At 44.8% G+C, this 23,828-nt stretch overlaps 1 protein-coding gene across 1 annotated transcript in view; it reads left to right on the top strand.

The window, feature by feature from the left end:
• The window catches only part of LOC308174189 (serine/threonine-protein kinase OSR1-like), a gene marked incomplete at its 5' end in the record, with an annotated part of 120,989 nt that overhangs the window by 13,517 nt on the left and 83,644 nt on the right, over window positions 1-23,828 (top strand). Inside the window, one exon of the mRNA XM_080549271.1 lies at window positions 8,588-8,700. Coding sequence (XP_080405397.1) covers window positions 8,588-8,700 — 113 coding nt within the window. The remainder of the gene's footprint in view (window positions 1-8,587; window positions 8,701-23,828) is intronic.

Here is a 23,828-nt window from a genome sequence, read left to right as displayed (position 1 = left end):
AGTACTAACAAATATATAACACCCGATACCAAACTTTCACTATCGCGGAAAAACAAACACGCAACTGTGGTTGTCGAGGAGAGGAGCGGTGGAGCAGCGAGGCTCACCTCAGGTAACCTGCTGTCCCTTCCAGCTGCTCAGAGCCCAAGCTAAGCTATGCTACCGGGGCAACGTTCGGAAAGTCCCCCTGAGAGCGCCGGAGCGCACACTGGGCTCCGACGTCATAAACGGACCGAGGAATCCGATTGGACAAGAGGCGTTCTACGAGTGCCGATCAGTTTCCCAGAGCGACTTTTACCAACGCAGCCCTCAGACATATAGACTACGCCACTCCGCTTAAAGCGATACAACCCACAGCCAAGATAGGACACATTTTACAGGAAAAACATATCGACCTTAATCGATATTTATTTCGGTTGCACAGTCTAGCACCGCCACCGGCGTGCTGGAGAGAGTTCAAATAATAATAATAATGTCCGCGCGGCCGCTTCTCCGAGTCCCGCCCAGCTGTTCCCCTTTCGGGATAGTTCTCGGCTCCGTCTCCGCGCCACACCCCCTTTCGGGATCTGCTGTTGTGGCTCTCCGTGTCTCTCTCTCCGTGTCTCTCTCTCCGTGTCTCTCTCTCCGTGTCTCTCTCTCTCTCTCTCTCTCTTTCTCTCTCTCTCTCTCTCTCTCTCTCTCTCTGTCTGTCTGTCTGTCTGTCTGTCTGTCTGTCTGTCTGTCTCCGTGCGGCAGGTCCTTCCTTTTTTTTTCAAAGCCGTGGTATCGGATCGGTACTCGGTATCGGCAAGTACTGCACGGTCAGGTATCGGTATCGGTATCGGGATCAAAAAATGGTATCGGAACAACACTACATTCAAATGCACATTTACACTCACTGAGCACTTTATTAGGAACACCTGTCAACAGTCCAAGCTAGTGGAGATGTTGTAATGGTGTGGGGAATGTATTCTTGGCACACTTTGGGCCTGTTAATACCAATCTTTCATTGCTTGAATGCCAAAGCCTATTTGAGTATTGCTGCTGACCATGTGCCTTCCTTCATGGCCACAATTTACCCATCTTCTAATGGCTACTTCCAGCATGATAATGCACCATGTCACAAAGTAAAAGTCTTCTCAAACTGGTTTCATGAACATGATAATACAATCATAATCGTATAATCGTATAATACAATACAAGTTCAGGGTTCTTCAGTGGCCTTCCAAGTCACCGGATCTGAATCCAATAGAACACCTTTGGGATGTGGTAGAACGGGAGATTCACAGCTTGAAAGTGCACCTGAAAAATCTGCAGGAATTAGGCTACGTGATGTCATCATGGATCAGAATCTCAAAGGAATGTTTCCAACATCTTGTGGAATCAATGCCACGAAGAATTGAGGCTGTTTTGAGAGGAGGCCCAACGCAGTATTAGTATAGTGTTCCTAATTAAGTGTTTGGTGAGTGTAGCTATATCTACAGTGAAACTCTCCCTGTGAGGGACTGAAGTGGTGTAGTACAGCAGCACTGTCCCAGGGAGGTGTAGTAGTGAGCCACCAGAGCTTTACAAAGCTGCACTGCTTGATATTCGGCCTGTCTGTTGTCAGACTGCTGAGCAGATTAGATGTCGGTTTGAATATATAAAAGCCACTTGAGCTGCTGCGTCGTTTCCCATTGTGATGATGCTTTTGTTTTTACCACCCAGACTGTTGGAGGGGGTGACAAAGTTCCTGTTTGCCAGAGTGTGGGAGCTGCGAGGGGTTTAATTTCTCTCTGTTTATCGTAATTTCTGGAGAATTCAACTCATGGTGCGCTTTCTCATGTACTCACATCTGACTTTATCTCTGAATGTTAGCCGACTTCCCCTCAAATATTGAATGACCTCTGTCGTCAAATTTGAAGAGAAAATAGTAGCGTACTATTTGTCATGCACATGACAGGCATTAATTTCTGCGTAGTCATCGTATTGCACTGTTTCAATGGAGAGCTGCCAGTGCCTGGTCCTCTGGTATGAAGCTGCCCTGCCTGCTGTCCCTGGTTAGAGTGGACTTCAGTCAGCCTGACACCTCTGGCCTCCCCCTCTGCCCTGTACATTCACCCCTAACTACCACTTGTTTGTTTGTGTGTGGGAATTGACACTCCAGCGTGTACGGGGCAATTGAAACCCCACGCCCCTGTATGGCCAGAGCTCTCCATCACTGCCTCTTGGCTCATTGTGTGTCGTCGTTGGGTTATATATAGCCACTGGCTCTGACTGATGGACTGTGCTCCATGGCCTGGTTGGATGCTGTGCTGGACTCGTGGCTCTGATAGAGAAGAGGGGAAGAGTAGAACCAGTAAGCCTGATGTCCGCCATCTTTTGAGGGTACCTCACAGGGCATGACATTAACTTTCACACTAAAAAACACCTATGAGTCCCTGCACAGAATAATCCTCCTGTAGGCTGTAATATACAATCCTTGCTATAAGCCTCACACCTATCCATGTGTCTAATATTTTTTCCCCTGAATGGTTTCTGTCTCACGATGTCATTTTCATCTCGTGCAATCGTGGCTGGCATTAAGTGTTTATGACAAAGTGGCTGGTAAGATTGAGATTTACCTGCCGATGGCAAGATTTACTTGCATTTGGCTGGTGGCAGGTGTTAATATTTTGCCCTGTTACCTCATTAAGCGCTTGCAGCTACACAACTTGATTGAAGTTAGCCATGATTCATAATCTCAATGATAACCTAGGAGATGCAATGCAAATTCATTCCCTGGTATTTGCAGAAACATGTCATAAACTAGAAGACATCAATCAGTCAGTGTTTGATTAGGCTACTGTCAGTTAGGGGTGTAAATCACCAGCTTCATCACGATACGATATTATATCGATTTGTTTGTATGACGATACAATGTTTGACGATATCACAATGTCAGTCACGATACGATTTCGATTCGATTCGATTCAAGATCGATATGACGATATGATCGATATGACGCGATATCATGTTGTGTGCGTGTGTGTGTGTCTGTTTGTGTGTATAAGTTGTATCCCCTCTAGGGCTGGGCAAACGATCAACATTTTTTTTCCGATAATCGTAAGAATTAACGATCAATTATCGATTAATCAATAAGCTTTTTTTTCATAAAAAAAAAAAAAAAAAAACTAGGGCAGAAATAACAAGCATGTTTTCCTTGGGGAAAAAACTTTATTTGTGTTGCTATTGCAGAATTGCACAATGCACACATTCATTCATTCACATTAACTAGACACTACAGTCAGATAACAATCCTCTTAAACAAGGCAGTGAGTAGCCTAAATTGTTTAACTTAAAAACACATTTTACATTATAAATAAAAATATAGAAAATAAGTAACTCACCATAGGAACAGTAAAAAAACAGTTACTCACAAATAGGAGGATGACTGAAAACGTTAGTGTCCTTAAGAGCGTCCAGCTTAACTTAAATTTAAACTCCAGCGAGAGACTGTAGGCGGCAGGCCTACTGGTTCTTGTTCAAAAAGATGATCATGTTAACATGTTCAGGGGTGAGAGACGAACGCAATCTGGTGACAGTTAGGCCAGCCGCAGAAAACACTCGCTCCGAGCCGGGCACCGAGGTTGCGGGGATGCAGAGGTAGGTCCGCGCTAATTTGGCCAACCGAGGAAACCTTCTTTCGTTTAATTTCCACCAGTCAGTTGGGTCGCAGTTCAGGCCCGCATTTTCTCTTCTCGTTGTGCATCACACCTCCCGCGTATAAGATGAGGCATGATGGAGGGCTGAGAAGTACAAGGTAGCGAAGGAGCAGTCAGGGTCGGGTGTACGGTTTGCAGGTGGTATTTCATCGGGGTCGTCGTCGTATTATATTTATAGGTCACTGCGCAGTGTTTGCAATGAACGAGGTCGCCTTTCAGATCAAAATGCTCCCACACCAAGCTTCGTTTCGCTCGCTTCGCCATTTTCTAAGCAGTGTGTGTTCCAACAGTTTACCGCACAGCTGATTAATCAATTAAACATGCAAGGTGCCTTTCAGGAAGTAGTGGAGATCGTGCACCTATTACTGGAGGTCAGGTTACACTGACGTACGGGAACTTCCGTCATGCCGTACTGCGTTGCGAAATTCAATGCGAAGGCAAATGCAAAGTTCATTTCTCACACATAACGTGGACAAACTAATTTCCATTATTATTATTATTATTAAAAAATAAAAAATAAATAAAAATATTAACGATTATCGAGCAAAATATTTTGTGATCGACCAAGACCTTATCGATCAATTAATCGATCATCGATCATTGATGCCCACCCCTAATCCCCTCCCCGACCCTACCATGCCCCCCCAAAAAACACACGTTAGCTGCTTTAGCTTAACTTCTGTTAGCATGCAGTGTTGTGAATATGTGTGTCTGTGCGGCTAGTTGGCCTGTAGCAGCCCAGTGGACGTGGAGGTAGATGTGTGTCCCTGTGGTGGGCTGTGAGGAACACACGGTGCTTGTTGTTTGTTTTATTCGCAAAGTTATTGTAGCTAACGTTAGCTAACTAAGCTAGGCAGGCTAGCGCAACGTGGGTTTGGAAGGACAGCTCAGAGCAGAGAGGAGAGGAGAGGTGGGGTTTGGGAGTCCGCGTTTGACTGGCTGACAGCGTCAGTAACATGTGGGCTGCGTTCGTCAACTCGCTCTGAGAGCGCCGGAGCGCAACACTGGGTTCAACGTCAAGTCATTTGATTGGACAAGAGGCGTTCCGCGAGTGCTGATCAGATTTCCAGAGCGTGTTTGACGAACGCAGCCAGCGTCAGTCAACATGTTGAGTTTTCCCAACCGAGCAGAGAGTGTAAACGTCTGCTAGTCGCGCGCTGCACGGAAATGGTGACAGTCACGCAGAATGTGCCATTTCAAAATAAAGGTGTATCTTTAAGATGACGATATTGATCGATGTTTTTACATTGCGTCGATGTAATCAAATCGTTAGTCAATGAATCGATGTATCGATGTGAATCGATGTATCGTTACACCCCTACTGTCAGTTGAGAGTATTCAAATCTTTGAAAGAACAGTGATTTAGAGTGACTGCTGAATCTACCAGAATATTGGGATTGATGGCTACCTGCTGGTTGAAACTCCCGTTGACAGCGGGGGGAGAGAAAAGTTCTACCAGGGAATTCGCTCCGCGCTGTGTCGACCGTGATAAGAGTGTCGTATCGACACCATTCAAATGGTTTTGGATTCCCTGTCCTCTCCCCTATCCGGACACGTTTGAATTGTTATCCTAACCCACGGTAAATCACAGTTATTAACCCGCAAAGGGTGCCTCCGGGCACCGTCTTTGCCCGTGAATAACACCGGCTATGAAGGTGGTAAAAAGACAAGACTATGCTGGCTAACTCCACCATCGGTATACGGTCATTTTGAGCCCTGAACCACCGTGGTGCCACCTCGAGAAGTGAACCGGGAGTAAACTCAATGAACCAGGAGTTCAACATGCGTCAAGTGCTTATATTCACTACGAGCAGTGTCGACATCGATCAGGCAGTAGCCATCTCATATGCTCAACATAACAATGATACTACAGTTCATAAAGCAGACAAGTGAAGGCAGTGGTTTTAAGGGTTCAAAAAACATGACTTTATTATGTGTACATAGCTTCCTCTCTGTCTCCCTCTCTCTCTTTCTCTTTCTCTCCCAAAAACCACGGTTAATAATATACCACATGCCGAGGAAAAAGTATACGATAGCTTCAAGTTCCTCCATGTTGCTATTGTTGTGGCTGTGTTGTGTCTCGTGAAAATATACGTCACCACCATGGCGCGCTTTTATGACGCGTAACTCCGCCTACTATCTCCTACTCCTCCTACTCGTTCCTGGTCTCTTGTGTATAGTGGAAAACCAGAACTGTTCAAAAGCGTGCCGAAGCGTGCCGAAGCGAGCCGAAGCGAGCCGAGCCGAGCCGGGCCCGATAGTGGAAAAGCGCCATAAGGGCACCACAGTCTGTGGATGCTTTCAAACGAGGCCTTAAATATATTTTTTATTTCTTGTTTTTTTAATCTGTAGCACTTTGAGATTTCCTTATGTAAAGTACATTACAAATAACATTTATTATTATTATTATTATTATTATTATTATTATTATTATCAACTGCATGTTAAACACAACCTGCTGATAGAACAACATGCTAAAAAACACACAACTACACATAATTCGATGATCACACGGTCCTTGCTTTTGAACATGTCCTAAAACGTAAGTTTGTATCACGTCATGTATCACTAACCCAGTAGCCTGAAGCAGGACGGCAGATGATACAGTGAATCCAATTCACAAATTATAGGTATTTAGTGATCCTAAAAAATTGTCGGCATGTGGACCTTTTCAACAGACGGGGTCACATAGCGGTAGCAGCCATCAGGGAGCTTTAAGGCTACTTTGTGAAAGAAAGTGAGCTAAATTCCTTGACAGAGACCTAATCTTTGTGAATGAACATCATGGCATACTAGAACTCGGTCACGTCTTTGGGGAGAGCTTTAATTTTTTATTAAAAATCATGGTACTTTCTCTCCATTTTTTAATCCACGGTATCCCGCTGAACAATGAGGACTTTGTTAATATCTGGGCGTACAGTTGAAGGCCCAAGAGATTTATTAAAGCAGGTTGGGGAAAACGTAACCCACCGCTGCATCACTGGAACTCATTTACTGTAGCAGACGAAAGCCCCCTGCCAAAAAGGAATGTGCTGCTGGTACTGCACAGTGTCACATTATACACTTGAGACATTGTGGAAATGTGTGTGCATACAGTATGTTGGTGTTGTGTGCTAAACAGGAGCTTTATCCATGGGCATCTGGTTCACAGTATTCTGGGGATCTGGATTGACCTCGCGCACACCCAGGCATGCCCACTGCTAACAGCCTCTCTGCTCCACTCCTGGTGGTTTTATAGGCCCTTATTCACAATCACATCTCAGACATTTACTACTGTATATCTGAGAAAGGGAGGGGTAGGGGTTTTAAAGACCTTTTGAGATTTAAGTAAGCTAGCACTAACGAGACATTATTATAATGCCAGTATTATCCTAAATAAATTAAAACACCAAGGAATTTTTAAGCCATATGTTGAATGTGTTTTTATAAAAGAAACATTTCACTGATTGTCGCTATGTCATTGTTGTGTAGTGCTTGGATGTAAACAAACCAGGCAGTAACTCATGAAAATTATAACCTCACTCTAACCTCTGCTCCTTGTAGATTTAAAAAAACATGTAATTACCCCCAAATAGGTCAGACAGGGTAAAATTGTCAAACTATAGGCCTACCTAGCTTTGATCTACAAAACAGATTTGGAAGCTGTTTTCACATGACCACATGTTCGTAAAGGGATCTGGACAATGATTTCATTTTTTGCATCAGCTGCATTTAACATTCTCTGATGGGGGTGAAGGCCCACTGGGACCAAACCTCATTAGTGAGAATCACACCACCAGGGCTCAGGACTCTGAGCTGGTCACACCTTAGGGGACGGCCTAGCCTGACTGTGGAGGCATGGATCCCAGACACTGCATGGCTAGGCACACATGCTTCATCAGGCTGGGTTTGCGACGGTTGATTAATAATTGATGACCAGCCAATGGAAGACTGTATCAAAGAGAAATGGAACAGCTGGATTAGGGGATGGCAAGACCCCAGGACTTGAGGCCAATCAATGCTTCCAATCCACTTTTGGATGGTAGCTTAGCTTAACCTCCCAGCCCACCCCTCTGTCTGGAGATGTGGTGGGTACAACGAGGGAATAGCTTGAGAGATGGAGCACCTAAACAGAAGGAGGGAGCTTGGGGAAGCCTTGGGGTCTGAATATAAACTAGACTCTTGTGTTACCATGTTCACTAGTGTAGTTTGGTTTCACTGGGACTGGGTCTGATGCTGAGGTAGGAATTCAGTATAGCTTAGGGCTGCACAATTAATCGTATATTAATCGCGTCAATATTGGCCTCCACAATTAATTGATTGTGACCGGGGACGATTATTTTTTATTTTCATGAAAGAAAAGAAGAAAAAAAAAGCTCTTGCTCTGGTGGATTACAAACAAGTTATTCATGAGTTAATTTATCTGACCAATCATAGGTGTTTGTTTCAAGTGTGTGCTTTACAACACGTTTACGACTAGTGACAATAAAGAAGGCAACATTTAAATACACAGGCAAAGACAAGGTAGGTGGAGCAGAGGAAGAAACATTGGTTCCAAAAATGTTTTCAATTTATGTTGTATGGAATTATATTGAATATCGGGCCAGTGATGTTAATCAGGAGGAACACCAGGGTTTTTGCTGGCTCAAAATAAGGCCTAGGCGGCGAGTGTGTTGTGAATGTAGATGAAGATTATTATTTATTTTGTTACATGCTAATGCAAACAATTTTTGTGAGCCTGCAAACTAGATGCTTGTTCTTATAATCGTTGTGCTGACGTTATTGAGATTGTTTCTCTATTCTGGTTTTTTGTGTGTTTTTGATTGAATTAACATTATTTTCTGAGGAGTGTTACGTGCTCTAACTAGCCATGCTATTTCTCCCTTGTGTTTGGGACTGGGACTGATGATCTGATGTTTAACCTGTGCTCTTTCTTTCCTTTCCAGGGAGTGGGGCCACGGCAGTGGTCCAGGCAGCCTACTGTGTACCCCGCAAGGAGAAGGTGGCCATCAAACGGATCAACCTGGAGAAGTGCCAGACCAGCATGGATGAGCTCTTGGTGCGTTACACACTCACACACTCACACATACACACACACCAGGGTTTCCGTTAACCGGTAATTACCGGTCTTTGTCCGGTAAAATGTGTTGAAGTCCGACAAATTGAAAACTCGTCGGACATAATGTCCGGTGAAAATAATTCCATCTAAGCACAATTTGAATACAATTCAATTTCGCTAAAGTTCACATTCTGATTCCTTCTATTTAAAAAAAGACGAATATATAGGCTATGTATTTCTTTTATTATGATATGATTTGACACCGGCATGATGATGACTCCTAATGTGTAGGCTGGCCTATGCGAAACAGCGGTAATAGCCAGATGCCACATGGGATTGATGCCAGATGGGATTACTGCCTAACCAGTCTATTACCGCTAAACCCAGTAGCCCATTCGGCGATAACCCAGCCCATCTGGCAACCCTGCCAACCCGGCCACGATAATAATACGCAAACGTTGCAGCTCAAAGTGCACCATAGCGAGCGATTAAATTAATGTAAACATGGCAAAACAAAGTAAGCTTAGCAATTACTTCATGAAACCAAGCAACAATGAGTCTGAGGAGAAGTCTGGCTCTGAAGAGATGGAGGCGGCTGACGCCGTCGTGGTGAGCACCGGTTGCGCGAACAATTGCAGGCCCTCCGCCGGGAGTTCCTCCGGGACAACGCGTGCGTGTCCGACGCCCGGCTGGAGGAGCTGCTGGCTCGGGCGCTGGAGGCCAGTAACTACGGCGTGTCCGTGCTGGGGAACTCCAGCGAACCCAACTGGGATTTCATCTCCTCCCTGTTTTTCACCAGCACCGTGCTGACCACCACGGGTGAGTGCGTGTGTGCGTGTGTGTGCGTGTGTGTGTGTGTGTGTGTGTGCGTGTGCGTGTGTGTGTGTGTGTGTCTGTGTGTGCGTGTGTGTGTGTGAGACAGCGAGTGAGAGAGAGAGAAAAAAACTAATTAAAATGTCATCGTATCCCAGCCTGCCTATCAATTGTTTCTCAATAAACAGTTATGTTCTCCTCATTGTCATACTCCCGAGTCCGATTAAGTATGATTTGACAGGCAGCTAAACGAAATTCCTTCCCAACCAGCGAGACCTGGTTATAGAAATGACGTTGTTTTATTGATTAAAAAAGGGTAAAACTGGAAAGAGAAAATAGAAAACTCACATTAATCCCAAACAATTTAACAAACTTCAGTTAACGTAATGTGGAGTCCGTTCATTGATCGATGCTGTCTGTTCAGTTCCCAGTGAGGCGCCCGTTCAGCGCTGGACATAATGGCATAGCGCGCATGCGAATCATGTTATATTATTATATATTATATAGCTCGCATCTAATCGTATCGGATGAGAAATAGACATTAAATGGCATATATAGGCCGCTACACAACAGTAATCACCGCGACAAACAGCTATATTATATTTTAATATGATGACCGGAATATCTCACGTTTGTCCGGTAAATCGAAATCTTCCCGGACACGATGTCCGGCGGCAATTTTTTCTAACGGAAACCCTGACACACACACACACACACACAACTTAGTTTTGCCATTCTCTTTTCTAGTACTATGGTATTCACTGAGATAGGTAACATTACATGTCTGAATTATAAATAATTACAATTTGGATTACAGAGCAGATGGAGAGAACTGGAACCAATTTTTGGAACCAATGTTTCTTCCTCTGCTCCACCTACCTTGTCTTTGCCTGAGGAAGGCCTGAGAGGAAGCCAGAAGCCAGGGTACTAAGTACCTTCTCTTCCAGTTGTTTGTAGTGTTGCTGCTGTCTTCTCTAGTCACTCCGGTCTACTGGAGTGCGCTTAGCTACTCCTAGTTCTGTTGGTTCCTTAGCCCTCTTCCCCTCTACAGACTTTTGCCACAATGTGCTTTCTCCCTATCCCTGTTCTTCTGACACTCAGGAGGACACCTAGATGCTACATCCCCCCTCGCAAACCTTCCAATCTCATCTACCCACCTCTTTCTACTGACCATGACTTTATCGCCGCAGGCGGTCTCTGGAATTGCCAGTCGGCGGTCCGGAAAGCTGACGCTATCTCAGCTTATGCATCTCTTATGGCCCTCAATTTCCTTGCTCTCACTGAAACCTGGATCACACCAGAAAACACAGCTACACCGGCAGCCCTCTCTGCCGCCTACTCCTTTTCTCATTCCCCTAGACCCTCTGGTCGAGGGGGAGGCACAGGACTCCTCATCTCGCCCAAGTGGTCACACACTGTCCTTCCCCTGGCACACTTGTCTACATCCTCCTTTGAATTTCATGCTGCTTTTGTCTCCTCCCCGGTCAAACTCCACATTGTCGTCATCTATCGCCCCCCAGGCCAGCTCGGTGACTTCCTAGGCGAGATGGATGGCCTTCTCAGCTCCTTCCCTGATGATGGCACTCCGCTCGTACTATTAGGTGACTTCAATTTCCAATCTGAGAAGCTTCTCTCATCTGGAGTACTTGACCTTCTCCTCTCCTTCGGCCTTACCCTGTCCCCCTCTCCTCCAACTCATAAGGCAGGCAATCAGCTCGACCTTGTCTTCACCAGATCTTCCCACACTTCCAACCTTACCGTTACCCCTCTTCCAGTTTCTGATCACCACTTTATATCCTTCTCCCTTCCCCTCAAAACTTCCTCTTCCCTCTCAGCCTCTAACCACTTAAGACCCTCTCGTCGTAACCTACGTACCCTGTCCCCCATCACCCTCTCTTCTTCTGTCCTATCCTCCCTACCCTCTGTCGAATCCTTCTCCCTTCTATCCACTGATGCCGCATCCTCAACCCTCCTGTCCGCTCTCACCTCATCCTTCGACACCCTCTGTCCACTAACCTTGAAGCCTGCTTGATCCTCTCCTCGAGCTCCCTGGCTCTCTGAAACGCTACATGCTTGTAGACTAGAGCTCAGAGCAGCTGAGAGGAAATGGAGAAAAACTGGCCTTTCTGATAGTGATGCTCCGATCTGATCGGCGCCGATCGGTATCGGCCGATATGGCCTTGATCGGTTTTGATCGGAGTTCTCAAAACGGCCGATCAAACACGACCGATCAGTTTACAAAATGGCGTCGCCAGTCTGGAAATATTACACAGTGTCGGAAAGAGACAACAAATATGCCGTTTGTAATGTCTGCTCAAAAGAAATACCTCGCGGAGGAACGCACGCAAGGTCTTTCAATACCACGAATATCATACGGCATTTGCTGCGTTCGTCGATTCGCTCAGAGAGCGCCGAAGCGCACACTGGGCTCGACGTCATAAAGGGACCGAGTGCTTTGATTGGACGAGAGGCGTTCCACGAGTGCTGGTCAGAGTTCCAGCGCGACTTCACGAGCGTAGTGTAGGTAGTGTGCAGCGACGTCATGTGACCCCGCGAGCAGGAAGTCACTTGGCCCATAGCAACAACTATTAGCGCGTGAGTTTTAGGTCTTCCTCTGTGCACCTTGCACAAGTGTAGATAGCGAGCGACTTTTCAGCAGCAGGACATATTTTAGATGATAAGAGGAACAGGCTGAGTGCCAAAAACGCTGAGATGCTTGTATTTCTCAAGGCTAATCTGTCAGTGATGCTGCTTAATCAGAAGTAAGGTTTGAGTCTGAAATCTCCTTAGGTGCAATGTTTTGTTTTTTTGTTTTATTGATTATTGCTGACTTGCTGTCTTATCTCCTCCTAAATATGACTTGAAACTGACTGACTTGAAACAGTATTTTATATTTGGCTATAGCCTGTTTATGTTGCAGTTTAGTTTGGGTATGTTTATTGTTCCTCAGGAAAGCTACAGTATACAGTATAAGCTCCAAGTTCTCTAAGAGCCCCTAGTTCCTCTCATTCGAGTGGAATGTTGCACATTTGATGTGACAGTGTACATTTTATTTATTATGATTTTTATTTTCACATTTTATTTGTTTTTCCTGAAGTAAGCTACAGGTGGTTGTAAATTCAATAAAACAGATGGTCGTCAATTCATGATACTTTCTCATCTCCTAATTTCATTTAAATACTTAATATACAATGTCAATGGTGTTAAGAATAATTAAAAACATAAATAATGCTACACAATAAATAGAATGCTTCAATTGCCATTTTCGACGCTGTGATCGGTGATCGGTGATATCGGATCGGCAGATCACTGATTCCAGTGATCGGTGATCGGTGATCGGCACCAAAAACCCTGATCGGAGCATCTCTACTTTCTGATGACCTTAACCTCTATCACTCTCTCCTTGCCAACTACGCCTCCTCGGCATCAGCTGCTAAAACATCCTACTATCATTCAAAAATACATTCTTCTGCCTCTAATCCTAGAAAACTGTTCTCCACTTTCTCTTCACTCCTTAATCCACCTCCTCCCCCTCCTCCTTCCTCCCTGTCCGCCGATGACTTTGTCACCTACTTTGAAAAAAAGGTGGACGACATCAGCAGCACCTTTCTCCCCCCACCGCTCCCTCCTCCCACTAACAATGCTAACACTGTTCCCACTAACAATGCTAACACCCCTTCCAAACTCTCCCCTCGACACTCGATCTCTGGATTGTCATCTTTTTCCCCCCTCTCCCCCGATGAGATTCTCACACTTATCACATCAAAGCGGGCAACCACATGCCCTCTTGACCCCATCCCCTCCCCCCTTCTCCAATCCATTTCCGCCGACATCCTTCCTTACCTTACCACCCTAATCAACTCCTCCCTATCCACTGGATCTGTCCCAGCGGCCTTCAAAATAGCCAGAGTCAAGCCTCTCCTCAAGAAACCTGCCCTTGACCCATCATCTGTCCACAATTACTGACCTGTATCCCTTCTCTCCTTCCCTTCCAAAACCCTTGAACGCGCGGCATCTAAACAACTGACTGACTATCTCCAGAAGATGGATCACTTAGACCCCCACCAATCCGGCTTCAAGGCTGGGCATTCCACTGAGACTGCGCTCCTTGCTGTCACGGAAGCCCTCCACTCTGCCCAAGCTTCCTCCCTCTCCTCTGTTCTCATTCTCCTTGACCTGTCTGCTGCCTTCGACACAGTCAATCACCAGATCCTTCTCTCCATCCTCTCAGACCTGGGCATCTCTGGCACCGCACACTCCTGATTTTCTTCCAACCTGGCGGGCCGCTCCTACCAGGTGACCTGGAGAGAATCGCTATCTTCTCCACGAACCCTCTCCACTGGAGTTCCCCAGGGTTCCGTCCTAGGGCCCCTACTCTTCTCCCTCTACACCAAGTCTCTTGGCTCGGTAATCTCTTCACATGGGCTCTCCTACCACAGCTACGCAGACGACACTCAACTCTTCCTGTCCTTCCCCCCGTCTGATGTACACGTGGCAACCCGTATCTCAGCATGTCTCGCTGACATTTCAACTTGGATGGCTGACCACCATCTCAAGCTCAATCTTAACAAGACCGAGCTCCTCTTCATCCCCGGGAAAGCCTGCCCTCTCCAAGACTTCTCCATCACAGTGGAGAACTCTACTGTAACCCCCTCCCTGACAGCCAAGAACCTTGGAGTGATCCTGGATAACCGACTATCCTGTGCGGAGAACATTGCAGCAACGGCTCGCTCCTGCAGATTCTTCCTCTACAACATCAGAAGGATACGACCATTCCTTACCAGAGAGGCAGCGCAACTCTTGACCCAGGCACTGGTCATCTCCCGCCTGGATTACTGCAATGTACTCCTGGCTGGGCTCCCCGCTTCAGTCATTAGACCTCTGCAGCTCATCCAGAATGCTGCTGCCCGGCTGGTATTCAACCTCCCCAAATACTCGCATGTCACCCCTCTCCTTCGCACCCTGCACTGGCTCCCGATAGCAGCTCGCATCAGATTCAAGACCCTGGTGCTTGCATACCAGGCAGCTATAGGGACAGCCCCTGCCTACCTGAAAGAAATGGTAACCCCCCAAACCCCTGCCCGCTCACTCCGCTCCTCCACCTCGGCTGGCCGACTGGCCCCACCTCCTCTACACAGCAGTCGGGCTGCCCGATCACGTCTCTTCACAACACTGGCTCCCCGCTGGTGGAATGAGCTCCCCACGGCTGTCAGAACGGCAGAGTCACTACCCATCTTCCGTCGTAGACTGAAGACCCATCTCTTCAGGTTACATCTTAACTGCTCCTCCTGAGACATCTTCTGACCCTCACCACTACGTCTCCTAAAGACACCCGCTTTCCCCTCTACTGTGTCCCTAAGAACTTCTATTGCCCCCCGTGTACTGTTTCTCAGTTTCTCCAGTAAAAAAATAAATCAAATAAATTTAGTAGAAGGCGATAATAGGGAGAAGGTTTTTCCTTCTATCAGTGGCCCCGGGCCCGAGCTAGAGTACTCTTCCTGCAACGAATGGTGGACTGCTGATTCACATGCTTAGTATTCAAATGTATTGATTGTAAGTCGCTTTGGAATAAGGCGTCTGCTAAATTAGTTTATCAAGGTATCCTACAGGATAACGTCAGGGTGCAGAGTCCAGACCATAACCCAATAGAGATGCTGTGGAATGACCTCAAGAGAGCCGTTTACACCAGACGTCCTAAGAACATGGCGGAGCTGAAGCAGTTCTGTAAGGAAGAATGGTCCAAAATTCCTCCTGAACGTGGTACAAGTCTGACCTGCAGCTACAAGAAGCGCTTGCTTGAGGTTGTTGCTGCCAAAGGAGGTTTGACCAGTTATTAAATCCAGGGGTTCACTTACTTTTTCCACTAGCACTGTGAATGTTCAATGGGTGTGTTCATTAAAGACATGAAACAACAAACAATTATAATGTTTCATGTCTTTATTGTACTTGTGACTGTACTTGTGACTGATGAAAAACAAATCACATTTTATGACCAATTAGTGCAGAAAACCAGGTAATTCCAAAGGGTTCACACACTTTTTCTTGCCACTGTCTATCTATCAGATGGTAGAATTAGTTAATTAATTATGTGTTATGAGTTTATTAGTTAAACTTAACTTTATGTTAAGTTATATGTGGTCACAGTTATGAATAGAGTTAGTTCCACCTCTCAAATTCCCATTACTATTTTTTTTGGGTTTAATATTGGCTGAACTACCTCTGTCACTTCAACACTGTTCAGTTCTCAGAAAAAGGAGGGCCTGCCAGTGCCAGGAAACTATTACTCCATCTCCTGAAGGGTGCATTGTTTTATACCCTTAGTAATCTTTTACTGCTGCTCTGCTCTTCATTTATAGCATCTGGACTGTTTGATTTATATGATGGAGGGGAGAATGGAGGTATTATCCTGTGCTTGCCGACAGATCTACAGTACATGATCAGATCCGTTTCATTTGTGGGTTTCCTTTGATCTAGCGTCACTCATACTGCTGTACTGTTTATTTCTCCTTCACCTAGGCAGCTGGATTAATCATCATTTAGTCTGACTTAACCAATGCCACAACTTGCCTTATGATCCCTCCGCTTCAGTATGAACATAGGCTTTTTTCATACCACAACAACAATCTCTTTTTACTGAATTTTGACCACACTTTCACAACACCTGTTCAACCTGCTTTGCCTAAGAGTTAGAAATTGCTTAACTGATCAATGAATGTTTTAGGCTACAACATTTGTTGATTAAAGGAAAAATGGAAAATCAGCTGACACAACAACTTTGAATGAGTGAGGTTTAATATTCCCTAATGTACAAGAGGTAGCATAGGCCTATATCTGTCAGTGTCAGCAATGTGGCCCTTAAGTATAGCTGCTCTCTTGATCCCTGGTGACTTGTGGGAGTAGAACCCAGTGGTCAGTCAGATTCAAGGAAATGAGCAGCAATTAGGCCAGACCAAAGGGATGATTTATAGGTCCGATCTTCAGAAGGAGAGCTCACAAACATCCATGTCTTCTACTGTTGTTACCCCTGGGACAAGAGGGCTGTTAGCATCCAAATCAGCGATACACTGAGCGATTTGTGAGAAATAACTCTCATGTGTATGTGTGTAGACAGAGGGTTTGGCTGGGAATCAATGGCAGCTTTCTCACCCAGTTCTGAACTGAGGCGAGCCCCCGTCCAGCAGATGAATCGGGGGGTGGGGGGGTGGGGGGGAGGGGAATGTTGCCCTGGGATTCTTGGAGAGAGTAGTCACATGGAAAATAGCAAGGTCAGGTTTCCTGCCTGAGGTTTTTCCCCCTTTCATGGCCTGCTGGGCACCAACTTTAAATGTTGAGGAAGCGTTAAATTGAACCCAGATTGCCTCCTCAAAAGAATTGGTTTAAAGAGGATACTTTCAGAATTGGGCTTGCATTATCTCCTCTGATTCCTTCCTTTGCTACGGTATGCTCTAGTTATTCCTGGCATAGCAGTTTTGAGGGACATACTCCTGGAGTGACTCAAACTGCTCTGAAAAGCTAAGCATAGCTTCCTTGCATTCAAATGCTAGCCCGACAAGCAAAGGGCCTTTTTTTCCTCTCGCTCTCTCTTTTATTCTCCCTCGCTGACAGTGCGTCTGTTGAAGCCTGAGGGAAAGAGGGGGTGTTTGTGTCATGTTGAGTGAGTGAGCCTCTAACTGACTGGCAGTGACGTAACAATGCCTCCATAGGAACCTCTCTGTCTGCCATCACAGAGTAGAATCATCTGTGCTGCTCCAATAAGAGACCAGTTTCCCTGAGTGTTGACATCACGCAGACGGCTGATATATCATACATGCTCAGTCCATGCTCTACTTGTAAGTCCTTGGGCACGCTAAGCATAGGAAAATGTATTTCACCATGGGTTTGCGAGTGTTGTGTTCCCTTCAAACACATCAAGGAATCTTGGCTCTGTAATATACTTGTGGCGTCAGTGAAGTGCCAATATATTGAGTGTAGACCTATACATCAACATATTTTTTCTTGTCAATCTTGTAGTAATTATTTTATTCTTTACAACAACTTTTCAGCATCAAATGCCTGTGCTGATTAATTGTTTAACATTGAAGGGCTTCTCATCTGATGGAACCTTGGAATAATGAAGTGTATTTTTGCCTGTGGTGCCTGTGTGCGGCGCAGAGGGCTGTATGTGGTGCCTGTGTGCGGCGCAGAGGGCTGTATGTGGTGCCTGTGTGCGGCACAGAGGGCTGTATGTGGTGCCTGTGTGGGTGCCTGCATTTCATGGGTGGAGGTAACAGCTGCCTTGGGTGCCTGCATTTCATGGTGAGGTCATCTTAACACCCACGGCTTCATGATGAGGGCATCCGGGAACAAGACTACTAGGAAAACTTACCCCTGTAGCTCTTTGTAGTCATGTCCAATAGGCTACAAAACACTTAAACAGATGCTACGGGATCTGTGACTATGTCTGTATTTTTGGCGGGGTTCTGGATGGTCAATGCATAGTTTGCACAGATACTGTATGAACTCAATCACTATCTTACCTCATTTAACCACACAATCCCTAATTTATCAGAGTCAACATTTTGAAGCGGTAGTATATTGTTTCACTTAACAGTTTGGCTCATGTTCCTGTGGCTTGGGCTCAGTGGAAACCCCATGCACACGCATCACACACAAACTGTTTTTGGTCATGGTCAAGCTCTACTTTTAGAACAAATTGTATAATAACATGGCAATGTTATGTAAGGCACAGGTTGCAATTTTCTGCCATCACATTCCACATGCCTAGAACACATTGCCATGTCATTGCCCACTGCAAAATGTATACTGTATGACAAGGACAGCTTCAGTCATGCAAGAGCGGTGAAGTATTGTAAAATTAATGGTGTCCATAGGACAGGGCAAGCCTCTACTCTCTGTAGCATAGAGCATCCAAGACTTACAGTCGGTCTAGATCAGTGGTGCTCAACCTTTTTGGGGCCAGCGCCCCCCTGTCCATTATCCAGGTCTCTTACCGCCCCCCATCAAAAAAAGTAGGCATATTTTCTTCCCTGAATATTAATGTTGACTAATATTCTGTGTTATATCACAGAACAACAATAACACAGCAGCAATTTCACACATGTCCGGTGCAGAACAAACAGTAGGCTACAAAACTGTACATTACAACTACCGGTAACATTGTTCGTTTTTTTAAGTGGGCTGGTGTTGCTTTTCGCCAAATTGCTGTTTTATGATGCTAATATTTATTCATTTTTGATTGGACTTTGGGGGGGTGGTGTCACAATATGGCGGAAAACACTAGGGGGCTATTATTTAAATATTTTATTTAGTATTCTATGGTATTATTTTCATAAACTGACCACTTAGTTCGAATTTCTCATATCAAAACATAACAAAGTTCCAAAGTTCAGAGCTCTGCGCTCTGGGAGCGCTCAGAGATGGGTGCTCTGACTGAAAACACGGTTTTGCCCGAGCAAACTGACCGTTCGTGCATTTACGAACGTACCCGTAATAACACTGCTGACAGCTGATCAATCGCAAGCAGAGTAGTGGTTTCCTATAGCAACAAAAGACGCTGACAGCTGTTCGGAGTGCTTATGTGTTTGTTTCCAGGACATCACATGAGTAGCAACATATCACAAAAAAGCGATCGTATATTTTAGTTTGTAAACGTTAAGACGAACACATCGCAATGCTAACCTCAGAATGGCACTAGGGATAACATCCACAACAACACTTAACAGTAATACATGTATGTAATATACTGTAATGAACCTGCGAGGGGAGGGGACATTCGTAGCTGATTTCTCTAGGTTCGATTATTGGTAAGTAGGGCTGTTACGATTATTCGACGTCGTCGACGTCATCGACTACGTCAATACGTCGGTTAGCGTAATATGCGTCGGTTAGTCGTAAATAAACAAAATGGCGATTTTTTTTTTTTTTTTTTTTAACCTTTATTTTACCAGGCGAGACAATTAAGTGTATGAGTGAAAAATGGATAGCTACTAGCTAATGTTACACAAGCAATGTAGCTCACCACAGTTCGTATGTCTTGTCTTCTGGTGTTAGTAACGTTAGCTATGTAGCTGGCTAGCTACGGTAGCCTATTGTCATTGTGGTGCGAGCACCTACTGTACGTTATCTAGCTCGTAGCTCGCATGCTACGTTAGCATCAATTTAGCTAATCATAACATAGCAGCGAGAGTAACGTTAGCTAGCTATGTGTTGTGGTGATGGACAGACTTCTAAATGGCCATGTTGGCATTCAAGTTGGCTAAACATAGCAGTGAGGTGGAGCCAAATAAGTTTTTTTTTTGTTTTTTTTACAGTACAAAAATTATCGTTAGACTTATCGATAAATTAGTCGTTAGACTAATCGAATAATCGATAAAATAATCGCTAGATTAATCGTTAGAAAAATAGTCGTTTGGGACAGCACTATTGGTAAGCGACAGAGAGCTTTCTGGACTGGTTACAATACGATCGCTTTTTTGAGATAGGTTGTTCCTGCTGTGATGTTCTGGTATGGTGGTATGGTATTAGCACTCATTTTAACTAAATTAAATAAGCTGTATTGAAAGGAAGCGAACGCATAAGCGCAGAGGGTAGTGTGTATACTCGGGGAGTGAGTATTTGGCACGTCACTGGCGGGGACATGGACTGAGTATCACAACTAAAATAAAAAATGTTTCGCTTATAGACAACAATTACAATGAGCCCACAAACTGAAACATATGTCACTCAAGCATAGCCTACAAGGAAAACACTCATAGAAGTTGGGCATTGAAAGTTGGCTTGTGCTAGCATTAGCTATGGTGCATCCATGGTCAACATGACGTTACAGATGGGATGAACCGGGGTTCTTTCTATCGTAGCCTAGCATAGTATTGCAATTTCTGCACTGTACATGAACTGTCAAGATTCTTCTACAATGCAGCTTACCCAGACACATTGGAAACTATCAAAAGCTCTGCCTTTGCTAGCTGAGTTTTTAGCTTCTCCATCTTCTTGATGACACTCACTTTTATTTTTTTGGGGTGCTGCGCTACATGTGTCTGCGTCACAGAGCCCGGCCACGTTCAGAGCGCTCAGAGATGGGTGCTCTGACTGAAAAGACGGTTTGTCCGAGCGAACTGACCGTTCGTGCATTTACGAATGTACCCGTAATAACACTGCTGACAGCTGTTTTTCATGAGAAAAATACTTTATGCGTGAACGCCCCCCAAGAACACCTCAACGCCCCCCTTTAAAAAATATTTGTTTCAGCGGCCCCCGATGTTGTCTGAACGCCCCCGTTGAGAAACGATGGTCTAGATCAGCGGTTCCCAACCTATGGGCCGCGGCCCTCTGGTGGTCCGCGAGAGTACTGCAAGTGGGCCACCAAATCATGGTAAAAAAAAGGTTTTATTGACGTTTTTTTGTTACAAAAACGTTTAAATTTTAAAAAGATAAAAAATCTTGGATTGAACAGCCTTGATTCATTGTATTGTGTGTGGTGTGCGCCGATATTTCCATCCGAAAAGAAGAAGTCAGCTCGCTTTTTGATTGGCTACATTCCATCCCAGTCACAATCGGACTCGCGAACAGGGTCGACATCTCGCGAAGATGGGATCGACATTTTCCACCCTAACCACAGTCTAAAACCGCTAATTCCACCAAAAAACCCCGAGCCCATCTGGCAACTCTAGTCGGGAGTCGGGAGTTGCGCACACACATAAGGATGTTTGGTCGTAAATAGAGATGCTCCGATCAGGGTTTTTGGTGCCGATCACCGATCACTGGAATCAGTGATCTGCCGATCCGATATCACCGATCACCGATCACAGCGTCGAAAATGGCAATTGAAGCATTCTATTTATTGTGTAGCATTATTTATGTTTTAAATTATTCTTAACACCATTGACATTGTATATTAAGTATTTAAATGAAATTAGGAGATGAGAAAGTATCATGAATTGACGACCATCTGTTTTATTGAATTCACAACCACCTGTAGCTTACTTCAGGAAAAACAAATAAAATGTGAAAATAAAAATCATAATAAATAAAATGTACACTGTCACATCAAATGTGCAACATTCCACTCGAATGAGAGGAACTAGGGGCTCTTAGAGAACTTGGAGCTTATACTGTAACTGTAGCTTTCCTGAGGAACAATAAACATACCCAAACTAAACTGCAACATAAACAGGCTATAGCCAAATATAAAATACTGTTTCAAGTCAGTCAGTTTCAAGTCATATTTAGGAGGAGATAAGACAGCAAGTCAGCAATAATCAATAAAACAAAAAAACAAAACATTGCACCTAAGGAGATTTCAGACTCAAACCTTACTTCTGATTAAGCAGCATCACTGGCAGATTAGCCTTGAGAAATACAAGCATCTCAGCATTTTTGGCACTCAGCCTGTTCCTCTTATCATCTAAAATATGTCCTGCTGCTGAAAGGTCGCTCGCTATCTACACCTGTGCAAGGTGCACAGAGGAAGACCTAAAACTCACGCGCTAATAGTTGTTGTTGCTATGGGCCAAGTGACTTCCTGCTCGCGGGGTCACATGACGTCGGTGAACACTACCTACACTACGCTCGTGAAGTCGCGCTGGAACTCTGACCAGCACTCGTGGAACGCCTCTCGTCCAATCAAAGCACTCGGTCCCTTTATGACGTCGAGCCCAGTGTGCGCTTCGGCGCTCTCTGAGCGAATCGACGAACGCAGCAAATGCCGTATGATATTCGTGGTATTGAAAGACCTTGCGTGCGTTCCTCCGCAAGGTATTTCTTTTGAGCAGACATTACAAACGGCATATTTGTTGTCTCTTTCCGACACTGTGTAATATTTCCAGACTGGCGACGCCATTTTGTAAACTGATCGGTCATGTTTGATCGGCCGTTTTGAGAACTCCGATCAAAACCGATCAAGGCCATATCGGCCGATACCGATCGGCGCCGATCAGATCGGAGCATCACTAGTCGTAAATATTGAACACATTGTCTGCAAACCACCACCATGCCATATCCTCCTCATCATGCTATTGTTCCCCTCCTCAGAGGTCGACCCTGGCCAACCGAGCCGGGGTCCACCACCACTTCCACTGTTCTGGGAAATGGAATGAGAGGGAGGGAAAGAGAGAGACATAGAGGCTGAACTAGAGACAGTAAACGTTAAAGTCCAGCCATAGCCAATGGGTTATGTCATTGTTATTCTTCCCTCTACAGTGTTATCTGGTTAGAGATGAGCTGGCTGTCTGGCCCAACAGACTGGAAATGATACAACATTTTTGGGATGATTAAATCCAGCATTGGTCCGAAAGGTGAGGGGCCAATCCGAAGAATTCTGCACAGGAAATTATATCAGATTCTTCTGTTGCTCTCTCAAGGAACTCAAAGAAATACAAGTCAAAGATTTCCTCAAAAGTAATGCTGTGTCAGTGGCAAATGGTCCTGAGTTGCCTGTACTTGAATGTCATGGTCAGATTAGCTTTGTTCCCTATGTCTTCAGTATCCACTAGGGATGGACGGTTTCCAATTATTGAAACCGAAAAACCGTCAGAGAGTAAAACCGGGGTTTTCCGGTTAACCGAAAAATAAATTAAAAAAATAAAAAATAAAAAAGCGCCAATTTCAAATAATTGAGCCCTACTGCTACAATACACTCATGTCGAACACCATTAAAACACCGTAAGCACAGTCGCAACACATTTAGGCTACTTAGTTTCACAAATATAAGTGGAAAGGCAGACTTTTGTAAGCTACACCATACATGAAAACACATGAACACTTAACACACCAGCTCCGCTGATCCAGGGTGCACGCCTGCACGGAAGATCATCTCTTGGAACAGCGTCTTCATTGAATGAACTGCTTTCTCAATATCTTGGTTCTTAGACAAAGTTTCAGCTGCTGCTCAATGTATTTAAATATTTGAATACTGCTCAATAATCACTGAAATATTAGACTTAGAATTATGCAGTGAACATACAAACCATGCAGATTTTCATAAAAACCACATGCCGCGAGACTGACTCGTCCTGAACTGTCGTAAGTCAATCAACAAAGAATGCCCCATCAAAATAAAAGTGCCCATGGTAGAGCTGTCAAAATAGAGCTTTCAAAATAAATGTACTAATACAGATAGAGATAAATACAGAACTACCTTTGCGTCACTAAGTGACCGCGTATCTTCTGAGACATGCGTTCTGTCATCACTTTCAGTAGCGCCTTCACACACAGTGGCGCTGTGCACAAACACTCTTGATCCGTATAGCTCTTGTTTTATTATATTGTGGTTTAGTAAATACTGCACTTGGAGTTACATTCAATGCATGATTTGTGCT

Source organism: Nansenia antarctica (assembly GCF_963989245.1).
Source record: "Nansenia antarctica genome assembly, chromosome: 19".
NCBI lineage: Eukaryota > Metazoa > Chordata > Actinopteri > Argentiniformes > Microstomatidae > Nansenia > Nansenia antarctica.
The sequence above is the reverse complement of the archived record's forward strand: the minus strand, read 5'-3'. Positions and strand labels throughout refer to the sequence as shown.